Below are 15,779 nucleotides of genomic sequence, written 5' to 3'. Positions count from 1 at the left end.
TTGGCCTCAAAAACTTTTTATTTTCTAATGAAATTGAATTTTTTTTTCACACATGTACACACACACACACACACACACACACAAAATTAAAAAAAAATGCATACACAAACACACAGACAACTGTTTATAAATTGTAAATATGTTTTTGATTCTTAAACGCTGGGGATTTATTAGTTAGATTAAGATCCATTGAGTGAATGAGGTATTTTGGTAAATGTTGCCAGTCAAGAGTAAGACTCCAAAGTCTACATTTATTACTTTTAATCACTTTAGTCACAAAGACCCTGAACCCTTCCCCTGCCCAATTTCTTGTAGGGCCTTGTGCCTAATTTTGTTGTTTAAAAATCTTTTGTTTTTTATTTAATTGTATTTTCAAAATTTTAAAAGCAATAAAATATATAAACATGATCAAAGTGTAGTATCTGTTCCGGCAGATACTGCAAGCAAAGACCATATGTGAGGGCAACCGCACATATAAGACCTTGGTCAATGTAGGGGCAACCCTTCATACCAATTGTCACTATCCAGCTCCCCTACTCCCCGGGGAGTTGGTCCCCATTTCCCCTTCACTCCTCACTTTAAAAATCGGCCTTGTGCCTAATTTGCTCGGTGGGGGAGCAAATAAATACTATCTGTTCCGGCAGATACTGCAAGCAAAGACCATATGTGGGGTAACCCCACATATCAGACCTTGGTCAGTGTAGGGGCAACCCTTCATACCAACAGTTACTATCCAGCTCCCATTTCCCACCTATCGGGAGCTGGCCCCCTTTTCCCTCCACCTCCCTCTCTTTCCACATTAGAAAACGGCCTTGTGCCTAATTTGCTCAGTGGGGAAGCAAATAAATACAATTTGTTCTTCAGACGCTGAACTTCAGTTTTTTGCTCTCTTGTTGTAGTTGTTAAACATAATTTCTCAACGTTTTAGTCAGATTGTGTCAAAATTACAGAAAGATTTCATCAAAAATAAAGAATCTATTGAAGTTTAAAACCATTGAGTGACTTTTTGGACACCCTGTACTACACAATGTGAACAAGTTCTCTACTTTATTCTTATCATATCCTACCAGTATGGGGTTCTCTCACTGACCTCCTGACACTTATTAACCTTTATTCTTTATAACTCTCATCGTCGATTTAAACAGTTTTTGTTTTCAAGAAGTAAATTTCTTTTTCTTCTAGGGGAAGCCATGTTATCAGTACAGCGTATTTTATTTAATGATCCAGAAGGATTGGCCTTGATCCAGTCCATTGCGCTGGATCCAGCAACAGCAAATACGCTCATCAGAGTCCTGCTAAAACTTGTAAAGGATCCGCAACAGATGGTAAGGTTAAAAATTATCGACATACGAGGTGCCTTCAATAAGTTTCCAGATTTTTTTTCTATGGACACTTTTATTGATATTACATACATGAAACTCTAGTCCCTTTTGAAGTAATCGCCTCCGGTTGCAATGCACGTTGTACTATTCCGAAAACTTTAATTGTCTTCCACATTTAATGGCCCTGTCGGTGGGGCATTAGAATACGCCGACTTCCCCCCTGCAGAGGGTAAAAGTCCCTCAATGGGGATCCTGGATATGACCTTAAACTATACCCAGTGGTGATGCCCCAGCTTGTGGGCTTTGGGGAGTGTGGAGCCACCCTTTAATTACCATTGCTCCCAGGTCCACTCTGACCCGGAATGGTTGTACCTGCCAGGGTCCCAACTATGGGTTAAATAGAAACCGATGTGAAAACAACAAATATATTCTATTAAAAAAGTTTTTCTTCAAAATCTTTGGATTCGGCATTAAATAACCCGAAAAGGGTTGATATGCCGTAAAACAAAAACAACCATCCAACCAATCCACATTTAATTGATATCGAAACTTTTTTAAAAGATGAGAAGTTGGGAGGATGCTGCGTCACATAAGTTGTTGGAAACGGCAGTAAATTGTGTATTGCAATTTCTGATATTTCTGGAAATTTTCGAAAACTTTTTGCCCGAAATTTTTGTAGTTGCAGTTTACCAAATCCATGATTTAGCTTCAAAATTGTATTTTTCAAGTCGATAATTTCTTCTTCTGCTGCGCAGAGACATCAGAGGCACTGGCGTCGTTCATCGCTAGAAAAAGTGCATAGAGAATGATAGTGACTACGTAGAAAAATAAATTCTAGAGCATGAAAGGTCGCTCGTTTTAATGGTATGACTTCCGTCTTCGTGGCTCTTCAACTGCATATATATATATATGTATCCATATATATATGTATGCATATATATATGTATGCATATATATATATATGCATATATATGTATGCAATGTAGGAGGCTTTAATATTGAAATAATAATAATAATAATAATAATAATAATAATAATAATAATAATAATAATAATAATAATAATAATGCAACGTCGCGAAATGGTCTTAAGTTTTGTAGCCACTGTTAGAGGTTATAGCTGGATGAATCAGCTCGGATGTGGTACAAGGTATCTTGAATGTTTGCAGACATTAGGAATTTTATTGATAGTACACACATGAAACTCTAGTCTCCTTCGAAGTAATCTCCTCCGGCTGCAATGCACTTGCTGTACCGTTCCAAAACCTTCCGGAAAGGCCCCATGGAAGTCATTTTGTGTGAGTGTGTCAATCACACTCTTTCATAGCTTCAATTCTCTCTCTAAGGTTTTTTTTATGCGTACGGAATAACCAAAAGTCACGGGGAACAAGCTCGTTATGAGATAATTGGGATGAAAGAGGCTGTGCCGAGGGTCATTGCCATGCGCACACAGGGAGACGTCCGTGGAGCCTTTCAGAAGTTGTTTGAACGGTACATCAAGTGCAGGGATTACTTCGAAGGGGACTAGAGTTTTATGCATGTACTTTCAATAAAAATGCCCATACTAAAAAAAAAGAGTATAGAAATTTTTGTTTATTCCATTTTCATCCCAAACAATGGCACAGCGCCACTTTGATGTAGGAGGCTACTATCGGGGTCAGTAGTTACAGGGATACTATCTAGGGAGTTGAGCAGCAAGATGTCTATTCACACTACACTTGAACTTCTGCATGTCAGTACAATTGTGAAAACAATTGAAGGGAGTTCCAGAGTTCAGCAGTTCTGGAAACTATTAGAATAGAAGGCTTTAGGGGTGAAGCTTAGCTGCTTGTTGGGTTTGTCTGGGGTATTTACGTCGAGGGGGGTGTATAAGGGCTTGTAGTACGTCAGAGCATCCACCATTAAATACTTGTAAAACAGGCAGAGAGATGCAACATTTCGTTGATGGGACAGTGGGTGAAGCTTGGATGACAGTTCAGGATCTATCAGGTTGGCGACTCTCTTTTGAACCATGTCCAGGAGCGAGAGATTAGTAGCAGGTGTACCAGCCCAAGTGACAACAATATTTCATACATGGGCGAATGGTGACCTTCTAAAGATACAGGATACCTTCAGGCGTAAGTAGCTTTCTAGCACGGTAGAGAGAGCCCACCTTCTTCACAGCGACCTTGGCAATGTTCTCAATGTATTTATTCCAACTCATGTTCCCTGTGAACGTTAAGCCGAGGAGTTTAAAAGAAGTACTTTCTAGCCATAGCTATTGGTGGTTGAATGTGATTATCCATTTTTGTCCCCATTCCATTGCAGATTGGGGGTCTTCCTCTAATGCTTCTGCCATTTCCGGAGATATGTGTTCATTTGTTGAAGACACCTTTAGTATTTTAATCTGCTTTTGATTCTGATGCTTGGCACATATTTTTGGCACAAAAACTTCTCCTGTGACGGAAGTGCACAAGTGTCCAGTATTTTATAGAAATCGTTCCAGACAAGGCATGAAGCCACTTGATGGAAGAAGCTAAAAATACAGTAGTATTTTTTAGCTTCTTCCATCAAGTGGCTTCATGCCTTGTCTCAAGGACAAAAGCTTTGCAACAATAAGTGCTAGATGGAATAGATTCTGCCTCAGAAAACATAATCCTTCCTTTGTCAGAAACCTCGTTCATGGAATGTGAGGATTAAAGGATTATGTGCATGATTAGCGCGGGTGTCATTCGCTTAAGGAAAGAAAGAGAAAGAGTCTTAAACTCGAAACCTGACCGACACGAGACAAGAACGTGTCGGGATTGACAATATAAAAAAACCAGCATTTCTTCAATTGGGGACGATTCTGTTTTTTGTCGGCTCGGTACGGTGTACTTTGCAATCTGGTGTCAGATGAAGAAAATTTGTTTACGATAACGTCGAAAAAAAAAAGGGGGGGGACAAAAAAGATTTTTGTCACGTCTGCTTCGACGCGGTGAACTTGGCCATCTGCAAATCATTCTTCTTTTTCTTCAACTCAAACATTTTATTACCTTTCGGCGATGGGGGGGGGGAAGCTGGTATATTTTCGCAGCTTTTTCTTATGAGTATGGTCTTTTATGTCGACAATATGAGTAAAATAGGATAAAAATCCGACGGTATGAGAAAAACGTAGGCGGAAAGACCTAAATAGTCAACGACGTTTCGCCCGTTTAGTGCGGGATTTTTCAAGAGTAAAAATGTAAAATACTCACTGACGAGAGGATTAATTAAGATTATATATAGAGGAAGGCGGTGGGGGGCAGTATATTATACATATTTACATGTGTATATACAATATGTGCTAAAAATGAGATATATATACAATTTTATATATATATATACAATTATATAATGATTGCTGCATCTTTCCAGATGATCACTGTCACATTGGGGTCAGTCCTGGATATGACCTTAAACTATATCCGATGGTGAGGCCCCAGCTTGCGGGCTTTGAGGAGTGTGGAGCCACCCCTTAATTGCTATTGCTCCCAGGTCCACTCTGACCCGGAGTGGTATTACCTGTTAGGGTCACAACTGTGGCTTAAATATAAATCAACTTGAAAAAAAAAAAAGCAAAAAAAATATAAATATATTCTATTAAAAATTTTTCTTCAAAATCACTAGATTCGGCATTAAATAACCTGAAAAGGGTTGATATGCCGTAAAACAAAAAAACAACCAAACAACCATCACATTGAGCTCTCCCAATCTCGTCGTCCATGCCATCTCAGGTGACTCTGCACTCCCGCCGCAGATTTGCAGATCTTGAAGCAGATGTGACATACAAATTGAGCAATTTCCACCGAGTCGACTTCCTCTGGAGGTTGAAGAGTATTCCTATGAACAATCACATGTCTTCTCAGACCAGCAGTAGACTTGCAAACTTTGCCGCATATTAAACAGATCGTTCGGTTCGGACTAATAGTGTCAAAGTTAACCTGAACAGGAGTTTTGTGCGACTTAAGGTGATTGACGTAGCCAGCTTTTGACGAAAGCCCTCGTTCACAGGTGTCACATTTCCAGCTCTGTGTGTCATGGTTAAGACCAATTAAACCTTTGTGAATCTTTGTGGGCCTACTTTCTTTTCTCTAGAGCATCACAACTTTCACCACTTCAGCCTTTGCAGAGTAAGTTCTTCCCATGTGTCGATATCGATTTGTAAGACATTCAAATTGTTTTTGTTTGGCGATAATTTTTTAATGAATACAATTCATACGAATGCGCATTTTGCCTAAACGCAGGTTGGGAATAATTTTCCATTCGACGAATTTGATCACCCCTCCAAATGGGGAGCGGCATATGTATTGTTAAAATATAATTATCCACTGACACGTGTTTCGTCGTCTACGACTCCTCATAGTGGCTGAATATAGCGAGATTTGGAATCTGGACCCCATGGTAAGAAGCGTTAACCTCTACCACTAGGCTCTCTCGCAGGGCTGCTGTAATGTATCGCGTTTTATGTAGATGTTTTTATTTATATTAATTTATTTATTACGGACTATTATTCACATCTTTATTAGTTGTTGTTTCACGACGTTTCGGCAAACTATTCCCCTGGCCTTCGTTAGGTGGTAACCGCGACGGATAAGAACTTCGAATCTCCTAACTGCATTCTCAGGAGATTCGAAGTTCCTATCCGTCGCGGTTGCTACCTGACGAAGGCCAGAGGAATAGTTGGCCGAAACGTCGTGAAACAACAACTAAAAAAGATGAGAATAATAGTCCGTAATAAATAAATTAATAAATAATACTCATCTCAATAATTAATTCCAGTTAAAATAATATATAAACAAAATGATATCTCGAATGTCAATAATGAATTCCAATTAAAATAATATATAAACAAAATGATATCTTGAATGTCAATAATGAATTCCAATTAAAATAATATACAAACAAAATGATATCTTGAATGTCAATAATGAATTCCAATTAAAATAATATATAAACAAAATGATATCTCGAATATCAATAATGAATTCCAATTAAAATAAGATATAAACAAAATGATATCTCGAATATCAATAATGAATTCCAATTAAAATAATATATAAACAAAATGATATCTCGAATATCAATAATGAATTCCAATTAAAATAATATATAAACAAAATGATATCTCGAATGTCAATAATGAATTCCAATTAAAATAATATATAAACAAAATGATATCTCGAATGTCAATAATGAATTCCAATTAAAATAATATATAAACAAAATGATATCTCGAATGTCAATAATGAATTCCAATTAAAATAAAATATAAACAAAATGATATCTCGAATGTCAATAATGAATTCCAATTAAAATAATATATAAACAAAATGATATCTCGAATGTCAATAATGAATTCCAATTAAAATAATATATAAACAAAATGATATCTCGAATGTCAATAATGAATTCCAATTAAAATAAGATATAAACAAAATGATATCTTGAATGTCAATAATGAATTCCAATTAAAATAATATACAAACAAAATGATATCTTGAATGTCAATAATGAATTCCAATTAAAATAAGATATAAACAAAATGATATCTCGAATATCAATAATGAATTCCAATTAAAATAAGATATAAACAAAATGATATCTCGAATATCAATAATGAATTCCAATTAAAATAATATATAAACAAAATGATATCTCGAATATCAATAATGAATTCCAATTAAAATAATATATAAACAAAATGATATCTCGAATGTCAATAATGAATTCCAATTAAAATAATATATAAACAAAATGATATCTCGAATGTCAATAATGAATTCCAATTAAAATAATATATAAACAAAATGATATCTCGAATGTCAATAATGAATTCCAATTAAAATAAAATATAAACAAAATGATATCTCGAATGTCAATAATGAATTCCAATTAAAATAATATATAAACAAAATGATATCTCGAATGTCAATAATGAATTCCAATTAAAATAATATATAAACAAAATGATATCTCGAATATCAATAATGAATTCCAATTAAAATAATATATAAACAAAATGATATCTCGAATGTCAATAATGAATTCCAATTAAAATAATGTATAAACAAAATGATATCTCGAATATCAATAATGAATTCCAATTAAAATAATATATAAACAAAATGATATCTCGAATATCAATAATGAATTCCAATTAAAATAATATACAAACAAAATGATATCTCGAATGTCAATAATGAATTCCAATTAAAAAAATATATATGTTTTTATTTGTTTTTGTTTTTCGATAATTTTTAATGAATTCAATTATTTATACGGACCCGATTAATCAAAGGGAAAATTATTCACAACTCGCATTTAGGCAAGGGTAAAGTTATAGGTCGACTCTCATTTTGTCGGTGGACCATTATAATAATATATAAACAAAATTATGTTGCAAAAGAGGTAGTTAGACACTTTTAGAAGACATTTATTTTGAATAGAATTTAAAGATAAATTAGAAAACTGCTAGGAAAATGATAAAATCAGTTTTTTAATTTACTTTTTGTTGGTGTTGAAGGTCCAATATTTCGCTGATAAATAATCTCGTCAGGGTAATCAGTTTAACTTCTTTTTTTTTTTTTTTTTTTACTTCATATTTCTACTTTAAACTGGAGCGAACGCACACGTTAAATAACTGGACAGCACAGAACGTACATTTAAATTGTTCTTCTCCAAGGATTACCTCCTTCATACCAACGAAATGAAGAAAAAAAATGACTGGAAAAACGGTCTGACTGATTACTCTGACGAGGCTATTTATTAGCGAAATATTGGACCTTTAACACCAACAAAAGTAAATTAAAAAAAAAAAATGATTTTTATCATTTTCCTGACATTTAAACTTTTCTAATTAAAAAATTAAAATTATGTTTGTTTGTGTTTTTTTTTTTTTTTTTTTTTTTTAGATAACTGCTTTGACGAAAACGGCAAACTGGGACAAATTCTGTTCTCATCCCGAAACATTCTCACAATTTTTCCGCAAAGAACCTGACATTCGTGAAAATCTCTTACCTCTACAGAAAGCCTTATGCACATACCGGCTTTCTCGGAACCTCACGTTGCTTTTTGAAAACCTTCAGCGATATATGCCCGGGTTCAATCCCATGGCTAACTCGGTAAATGTATTTTATTTATATACGACTATTCAGACATTTTTCGGATGAACATTTTCATTGATAATGACACATGAAACTGTAATCCCTTTCAAAGTAATCTCCTTCGACTGCAAAGCACTTGTTGTACCGTTCTAACAACTTCTAGAGGGCCCTATGGAAGTCCTCTTATATGAGCCACGTCACAGCCTTATTCATTACCTCAATTATCTCATAACGACGGCCTCCAAGGTTTTCCTTTAATCACCACAAACCAAAGGTCATAGGAAGCAATGTCTGGACAATGGGGAGGGCGAGGAACTGTCTTGACGCCCATCTTTGTCAAATAGTCTGTAACAAGAATGTAACTTTGCACAAATCTTCCGCATCTTCAGTTCCTCACAAATAATTGCGTCTACTGACATCAAACTGTGCACTTATTGTCTCTTTAGGTACACGACGGTCCTTATCCATGAAATTCTTTATTTGGCCAATCAACTCTGATATTCTGACTTCTTTACTCCCCCCTCACCCCCTCATCATCCCTCACCTGTGTCTTCCTTGAATTTTTAAAATTTTTCAGTTGAAGTAACCTCCAACTTTCATCAATCCTATCTTGTTGAACTCGGGAATCTTTCTTTTAAACTCGCTATTCAAAATACTAGACTTATTTGCTCAGGATTTTTAACCAGTTATGGCTGACAGAACGAGAGCATGCTAACTCTGTTGGTTCTGTTTAAAATTCCATGCAGATTTCGTAGTTAGACAAAAAAAAAAACCTGAAGAAAGCCGGAGGTTACTTCGACCGAAACGTTGTGAAAATAACACTCGGAAAATGCTATTTGAAAGTTAAGCATGGCAGACCATCACAAATGCTGTTGTAAACTTAAGAATGGGTGACTAACGAAAATAACCTATTCTCTTGTTTTTCGTATTATTTGGAGTCATCGACTACTTTTCTCATCTTGAGGGTCATTTTCACAATGTTTCGATCAATGTAACCTCCGACCTTCTTCGGGTGTGTCTTATCGAACCAGGAAATTTGGACGGAATTTAAAACGAACCCTTTATTTACTTCACGGGGATAGCATGGCTGACGGAACAAGAGCATGCTACCCCCTTGAAGTACATAAAGGATTACATTTGAAATTGTGTGCAGATTCCCAAAATCGACACAAAGATTCCCGAGTTTGAAAGGATACATCCGAAGAAGGTCGACGGTTACACTGACTAAAACGTTGTGGATATGACACTCAAGGTGAGAGCAGTAGTCTGATGAATCTAAATCATACGAATAATCAATCCTCATCTCAAAAACTCAGAAACGTAATATTTTTTATTGGATTCATTTGGAAATATTTTGGAAATGATTAATTTGTATAATTTTTTATTTAATTAATTGGATTGTTATCCTCATCTTCTAGTTGTCGTTTTCATGACGTTTTATTGAACATTATTGCGGCATCTGCAAGAAGCAGCCTGTTTGAGATTCATTTAAATGACCGTTTGGTACATTTGATAATTATTTTGTTGTCTGTCAAAATGATTTCTATGTACACATGGTCTAGATACGACAAAGTTCAAAACCGACTTTGTAATCCAGCAGGTGATGCCCTTTTTTCTTCCCTGCAACCGCTTTCCCACAGAAGAGACGTTGCTAGCCTGTCTCTGCTCTATCATTATTTTCATGGCAAGTTCTCATTTGAGCTCACATCTATAGTCCCCTTTGCCAATCTTTTACAAAATACACTCGTCTAGCTAAAACCACTATCAATAATTTCCCCCTCTATCTGTGCCGAAGCATAAATGTGGATTCCATGAACAAAGCTTCTTTCCTAGAACTGCCCGCTTGAGGAACTCTGTTCTGCTGGTCTGCTTTCCAGTTGACTACAATATTATCATCTTCAAGATTAATGTAAGCAAATTCTTGTTGAACCGTTCCCTTAAATAATCAAATTATATAAAATTTCCACTACTAACAATTACTACGCTATTGTCACAACAACTACTGTACACTCATTAACCCTTATCCTCGAATGACCTTTGGGCCTTGATAAGTGGTGACTCCTTTGTAAAATAACAAAAGCCAGATCCATATTTTTTTTTATTAGACTAACCTTTTCATAGATTTATTATTCCTCTGTCCTTCGTCAGGTGGTTAACCGCGACGGGATAGGCATGTCGAATCCTCCAACTACATCCACAGCAATTACTACCTTCTTGTCATCTCACCATGGTTTGGTAAGATGACAACAAAAAAATGTAATATTTCTTGTTTGTCTTGTAGATTGTTCGGATTATTTCTGGTAATGGCACCACCGCGGATTCTGTTTCTCCAGCTATGATTATGGACCAGATAATATCTTTGAATAATTTGGCAGTGACGACATCTGACGGCCCGAGCAGTATGGACCAGATTATAAAATCGATGTCCTCTATAAATCAGCAAAATAACATCGACGACATCACAAAAGTGTAAGTATTAGTAACGTCAGGCGATGTGGCGATGAGGCAAGGGTCTGGAGGTTAGTAGACAGTGTGGAACCTACTGGATTTGAGACTCTTCTCTTGACTTAAGATTTTTTCTTCTGATCCTCTTGGTCTGCAAACTAACACAAGTCCGACTGTCTACGAACTTCAGCTTAAATTCCAATCGACTGTCTACTCTCTTCTACTGAAAATCCCCATGTGCGTTTCTATTTCTATTTATATGGGTGTATTGTGTGTGGGGAGGGGCGGGGGTAACTCCCATTAACTTGCACCTAAAACACACCAACTCACTTTTTAGCATGCAGGTGCACACTCTGTCACTGAGTCTGATATGTGACCGGTAATCCCCTTGACCTTTCTGCACTTGCTCGACACAAGTAAGTCGGATTCAACTCAGTACCGGTTTATTGACACACAACACTTATATTGTTAATAACTTAGTACGATGATAACAAATGAAAATTTTCAGCAGCATTTTATTTCTGATGTGTTTAAAAGAATGACGACACACTGTTATATAAAAGTATAACATATCTTTATTATTCTCGGTGACTGTTAGGGATGTTTTGTTGCTAGGAGGGAGATGTTACAGGTTGATTCAAATAGTCAACTAATCACAATATCCTTTTCGGTTGAAACATCCCTTTTGGGATGGTATTGCCACCGTCGTTTTACTGGATTGATCTGACTTTGATTACAGCTGTGTAATCTTTTGCTGAAAATGACCTTTCATAGCATCAAAGGGAAATAACTTCTAATTCGTGAAATTTGTCAAAACGCATCTAAAGAAAATGAGTCAAGTACGATAACCATTCTGACACAATCTTTAAAAGTGTTTTCAAACCTACTTATTCTTAACATAAAAAATCTGTCATATGAACGAATCATGCATGTGCAGTCGTGAAACAGTTGACAAACAGATAAAAATCTAAGAAGACCCTATATACCAATTTTTCAATTTTTACCCCTTAGCAGCCCTTTTTTCTGGATGAAAACCGATTAAAAAGTGTTCTACATATGTGAATATCCTATGTATCAAATATCAAGCCTGTAGATCAAAAATTTGTTGAGTATATAGGTTGAGAATTGTCCTCCTACACACAAACATTCTCATTTTTATTAATAAATTTTGAAATGATTTTTTGAAAAAATAATACCTAAAATTATTTTTATTCACACTTGATCAAGTCTGTTGCTGCTTCATAGCATGTGCCGTATCAGATTCATAAAAAAAATTTATTCAAATGACTTATTGGTACATGTGATAATTATTCTGTTGTTTCTTAAATTTGTCAACAAGTGTACGTTTTTTCCAAAATGATTTCTAGGTACACATTGCCTTGGCATTAAACTAATTTTAATCAAAATCTGTTGCAGGTTTGTAATTCTAGAAAATATTCCATAATTTTGGTTGGTTTTGTTTTGCGGCATATTGTAGTATTGGGAATCCCAGCTTAAATGCTATATAGCTAGTTTGTAGAAGTAGAAGTTATATAAGCATTTTGGGTTTCCCATCATCGATTTAGCAGGGTCAGAGAAGGTTAGATTTGACATCCATCAAACTAAGCCACCTTTAATGACCTAGGTTAGATGCACCGGAAATTAGGGGTGATGCACTGGAAATTAGGGGTAACAGGAATTGTGGTCGTAGGTTTCCGGTTGGCGACCACATGGGAGAGAGTTGGTTTTGGGCTGCAGACACTGCAAATGGGGAGATTAGGGTCTTTCCACGGCAACCAGGATCCATGATAGGCTTGCCTTTAATAAAAGAATCGAAGGATGGAATACTGTTGCCATATCTGGGCAGGAGCGGCCAAAAACAGCCTATCATGCCTTGACAGAGTACAAAATAGACTTCGTGGCTTAGTGGGGGATGCCCTTTTCTCTACTCTGCAAACTCTCTCCCACAGAAGAGACGTTGCGAGCCTATCCTTGTTTTATCGTTATTTTTATGGCAGGTGCTCGTCTGAACTCCAATCTCTGGTCCCCCCTCGCCAATCTTTCACGAAAAACACCCTTCTAGCTGAATCAACTGTCAAAAATTTCCCCCACTCTATATCTGTGCCTAAATCAAAACGCGGATTCCATGAACAAAGCTTCTTTCTTAGAACTGCACGCCTGTGGAACTTTGTTCCGTCTGCCTGCTTCCCTCCGGACTACAACTTGGATATCTTCAAGTCCAATGTTAACAAATTCCTAATGAACCGCCCCCTTAATTAAACACTTCATCAAATCTCCACACTTACGTAATGTACTTGCAATAACCCTTATCCCTGAGTGGCTTCCGGGCCTTGATAAGTGGTGATCACTGTATAAAAAAAAAGCTTCAAATCCATCTTGTGTTATCAATGCGTCTGTCTGGAGACCAGCGACCAGAAGATATCATCCGCTGGACAAGGCAATGCAGGTATATACACGTTATACATGGCACATACACGTCGAGCCCCTTCAAGGCAAGAAACGGTGTAAGTATAGAGCATACACACACCCATATAAGTAAGAACATACATGTAAGAACACACGGACTTTAAAAGTACCTTTGTAAAAGAAACGAGTAAAAGCAATCATAAAAAAAGATAGTAACAAGAAATCGTAAAAGAGAATAGCAGCAGGAGCGTTTAATAAGTAGAAGAATAAATAAATAATAAACAGGACCCCCCCCCCAAAAAAAAAAACAATTTCGGAACAATATCAACCGAATCCAGTAATTTTAATGGTGAATGCTCTGACGAACTGCAAACACTTGTACCTCCCCGACGTAACTACCCCCGACAAATCCGACAAGCCACTAAGTCTCATCCCTTTACAGTAGAGATCCCTAGGTTCAAGAAAGCCTTTTACTCCAATAGTTTCTTCCCCAGAACTGCAGGTCTTTGGAACTCCCTTCCGGGATTCTGCTTTCCCAACTGTACTGATATGCAGAAGTTCAAGTGTAATGTGAACAAACATCTTTCTACTGATCTCCCTTCATAATGCCCCTGCTAATTAAGTCCCTGATAGTAGCCCCCTGCTTCAAAGTGGCACTGTGCCTTGTTTGGGGTGAAAATTGAAAAAAAAAAAAATTTGAACGAAGGGTTTTCATGTTTCAAGTTCTTTATATCTTAAAATATTTATTCAAGAAGTTTGCGTTTACAGTTTATCAAACCATTTTGTGTCATTTCTGTGTATGAAGATTTCTATTCTTAGCTTCTAGATATTTTAAGATTTAAATTTAGGGTTGTTTTTTTTTTCTTTTTTGCTTCTTATATTTGTCACCAGGTGTACGCTTTTGTCAAAACGATATCTCGAACCACACGGCCTAGATAGTCAACAGTCGGATGTTACATCGGACAAAACGTTGTAAAAAAAAAACACTCAAGATGAGAACATTAGTTTGAAGCTTGTTTCTTCTTGACAGCATGTGTCTGTATCAGATTCAAATGATCCTTTTGGTACATTTGATAATTATTTTATTGTTCTTGGAGTTGCACGCTTTTATCAAAATGATTTCTCGGTACACACGTCCTAGGCATTAAACAAGATGTAAGGTTCATAATTTTAATTCAAATGACCTTTTGGTACATTTGATAATTATTTTATTGTTCTTGGAGTTGCACGCTTTTATCAAAATGATTTCTCGGTACACACGTCCTAGGCATTAAACAAGATGTAAGGTTCATAATTGTAATTCAAATGACCTTTTGGTACATTTGATAATTATTTTATTGTTCTTGGAGTTGCACGCTTTTATCAAAATGATTTCTCGGTACACACGTCCTAGGCATTAAACAAGATGTAAGGTTCATAATTTTAATTCAAATGACCTTTTGGTACATTTGATAATTATTTTATTGTTCTTGGAGTTGCACGCTTTTATCAAAATGATTTCTCGGTACACACGTCCTAGGCATTAAACAAGATGTAAGGTTCATAATTGTAATTCAAATGACCTTTTGGTACATTTGATAATTATTTTATTGTTCTTGAAGGTGCACGCTTTTATCAAAATGATTTCTAGGTACACACGTCCTAGGCATTAAACAAGATGTCAGGTTCATAATTTTAATTCAAATGACCTTTTGGTACATTTGATAATTATTTTATGTTGTTTCTTGGTCAGATGCACACTTTTTGTCAAAATGATTTCTCGAAAATACACGGCCTAGATAGTCAACAGTCGGAGGCTACATCGGCCAAAACGTTGTAAAAAAAATAACATTCAAAATGAGAACAGTAGTTTGAAGAATACAATTTTTTTTAAATTACGTTTTCACTTCAAACAAGGCACAGTGCCACTTTGATGTACTATCAGGTACATAAGTTGCAGGGATACTATGAAGAGAGTTCAGCAGTAAGATGTTTGTTTACATTACACTTGAATCTGCATGTCAGTACAGTTTGGAAAGCAGGAACCTGGAAGGGAATTCCAAAGTCAAGCAATTCTAGGGAAGAAACTATTAGAGTATAAGGCTTTCTTATATCTAGGGATTTCTACTGTGTAGGGGTGGGATTTTGCTGCTTTTCAAATTTGTCGGGGGTATTTTTCGCCAGGTGTACGATTTTGTCAAAATGAGTTCTCGAACCACACGGCCTAGATGGCTGGTTAACTTTAACGCATCAAAAACGAATTTTCTATCTTTTCATCACAAACACTCTGATCCTCACTTAAATCACATTAATATCTTCACTCCTCACCTGAAATGTAAAACTTGCATCAAATCTGTTGCCAATGTCGCTGGAAAAATTGTTATATCATTCTACTGCACTAGAAGGTATCTCATTACTGATACAGTTCTCTACATATATAAGAGGCAGATACGTTATAAAATGGAATATTCTTGACACGTCTGAAAAAAAACAGCCTGTGTGAGATTTATAATTTTTATTCAAAT

At 36.0% G+C, this 15,779-nt stretch overlaps 1 protein-coding gene across 4 annotated transcripts in view; it reads left to right on the top strand.

Moving 5' to 3' along the window:
• The window catches only part of LOC145268835 (uncharacterized), a 1,065,816-nt gene that overhangs the window by 354,361 nt on the left and 695,676 nt on the right, over positions 1 to 15,779 (top strand). For all 4 annotated transcript variants that reach the window (XM_080124499.1, XM_080124501.1, XM_080124498.1 and 1 more), the window contains 3 exons: positions 1,183 to 1,325; positions 8,233 to 8,442; positions 10,706 to 10,893. In XM_080124499.1, the coding sequence (XP_079980625.1) occupies positions 1,183 to 1,325; positions 8,233 to 8,442; positions 10,706 to 10,893 (541 nt within the window). The remainder of the gene's footprint in view (positions 1 to 1,182; positions 1,326 to 8,232; positions 8,443 to 10,705; positions 10,894 to 15,779) is intronic.

Source organism: Euprymna scolopes, chromosome 44, assembly GCF_053919585.1.
Source record: "Euprymna scolopes isolate OS-2025 chromosome 44, ASM5391958v1, whole genome shotgun sequence".
Taxonomy (NCBI): Eukaryota; Metazoa; Mollusca; class Cephalopoda; order Sepiida; family Sepiolidae; genus Euprymna; species Euprymna scolopes.
This window is presented reverse-complemented; position numbering and strand designations above follow the sequence as displayed.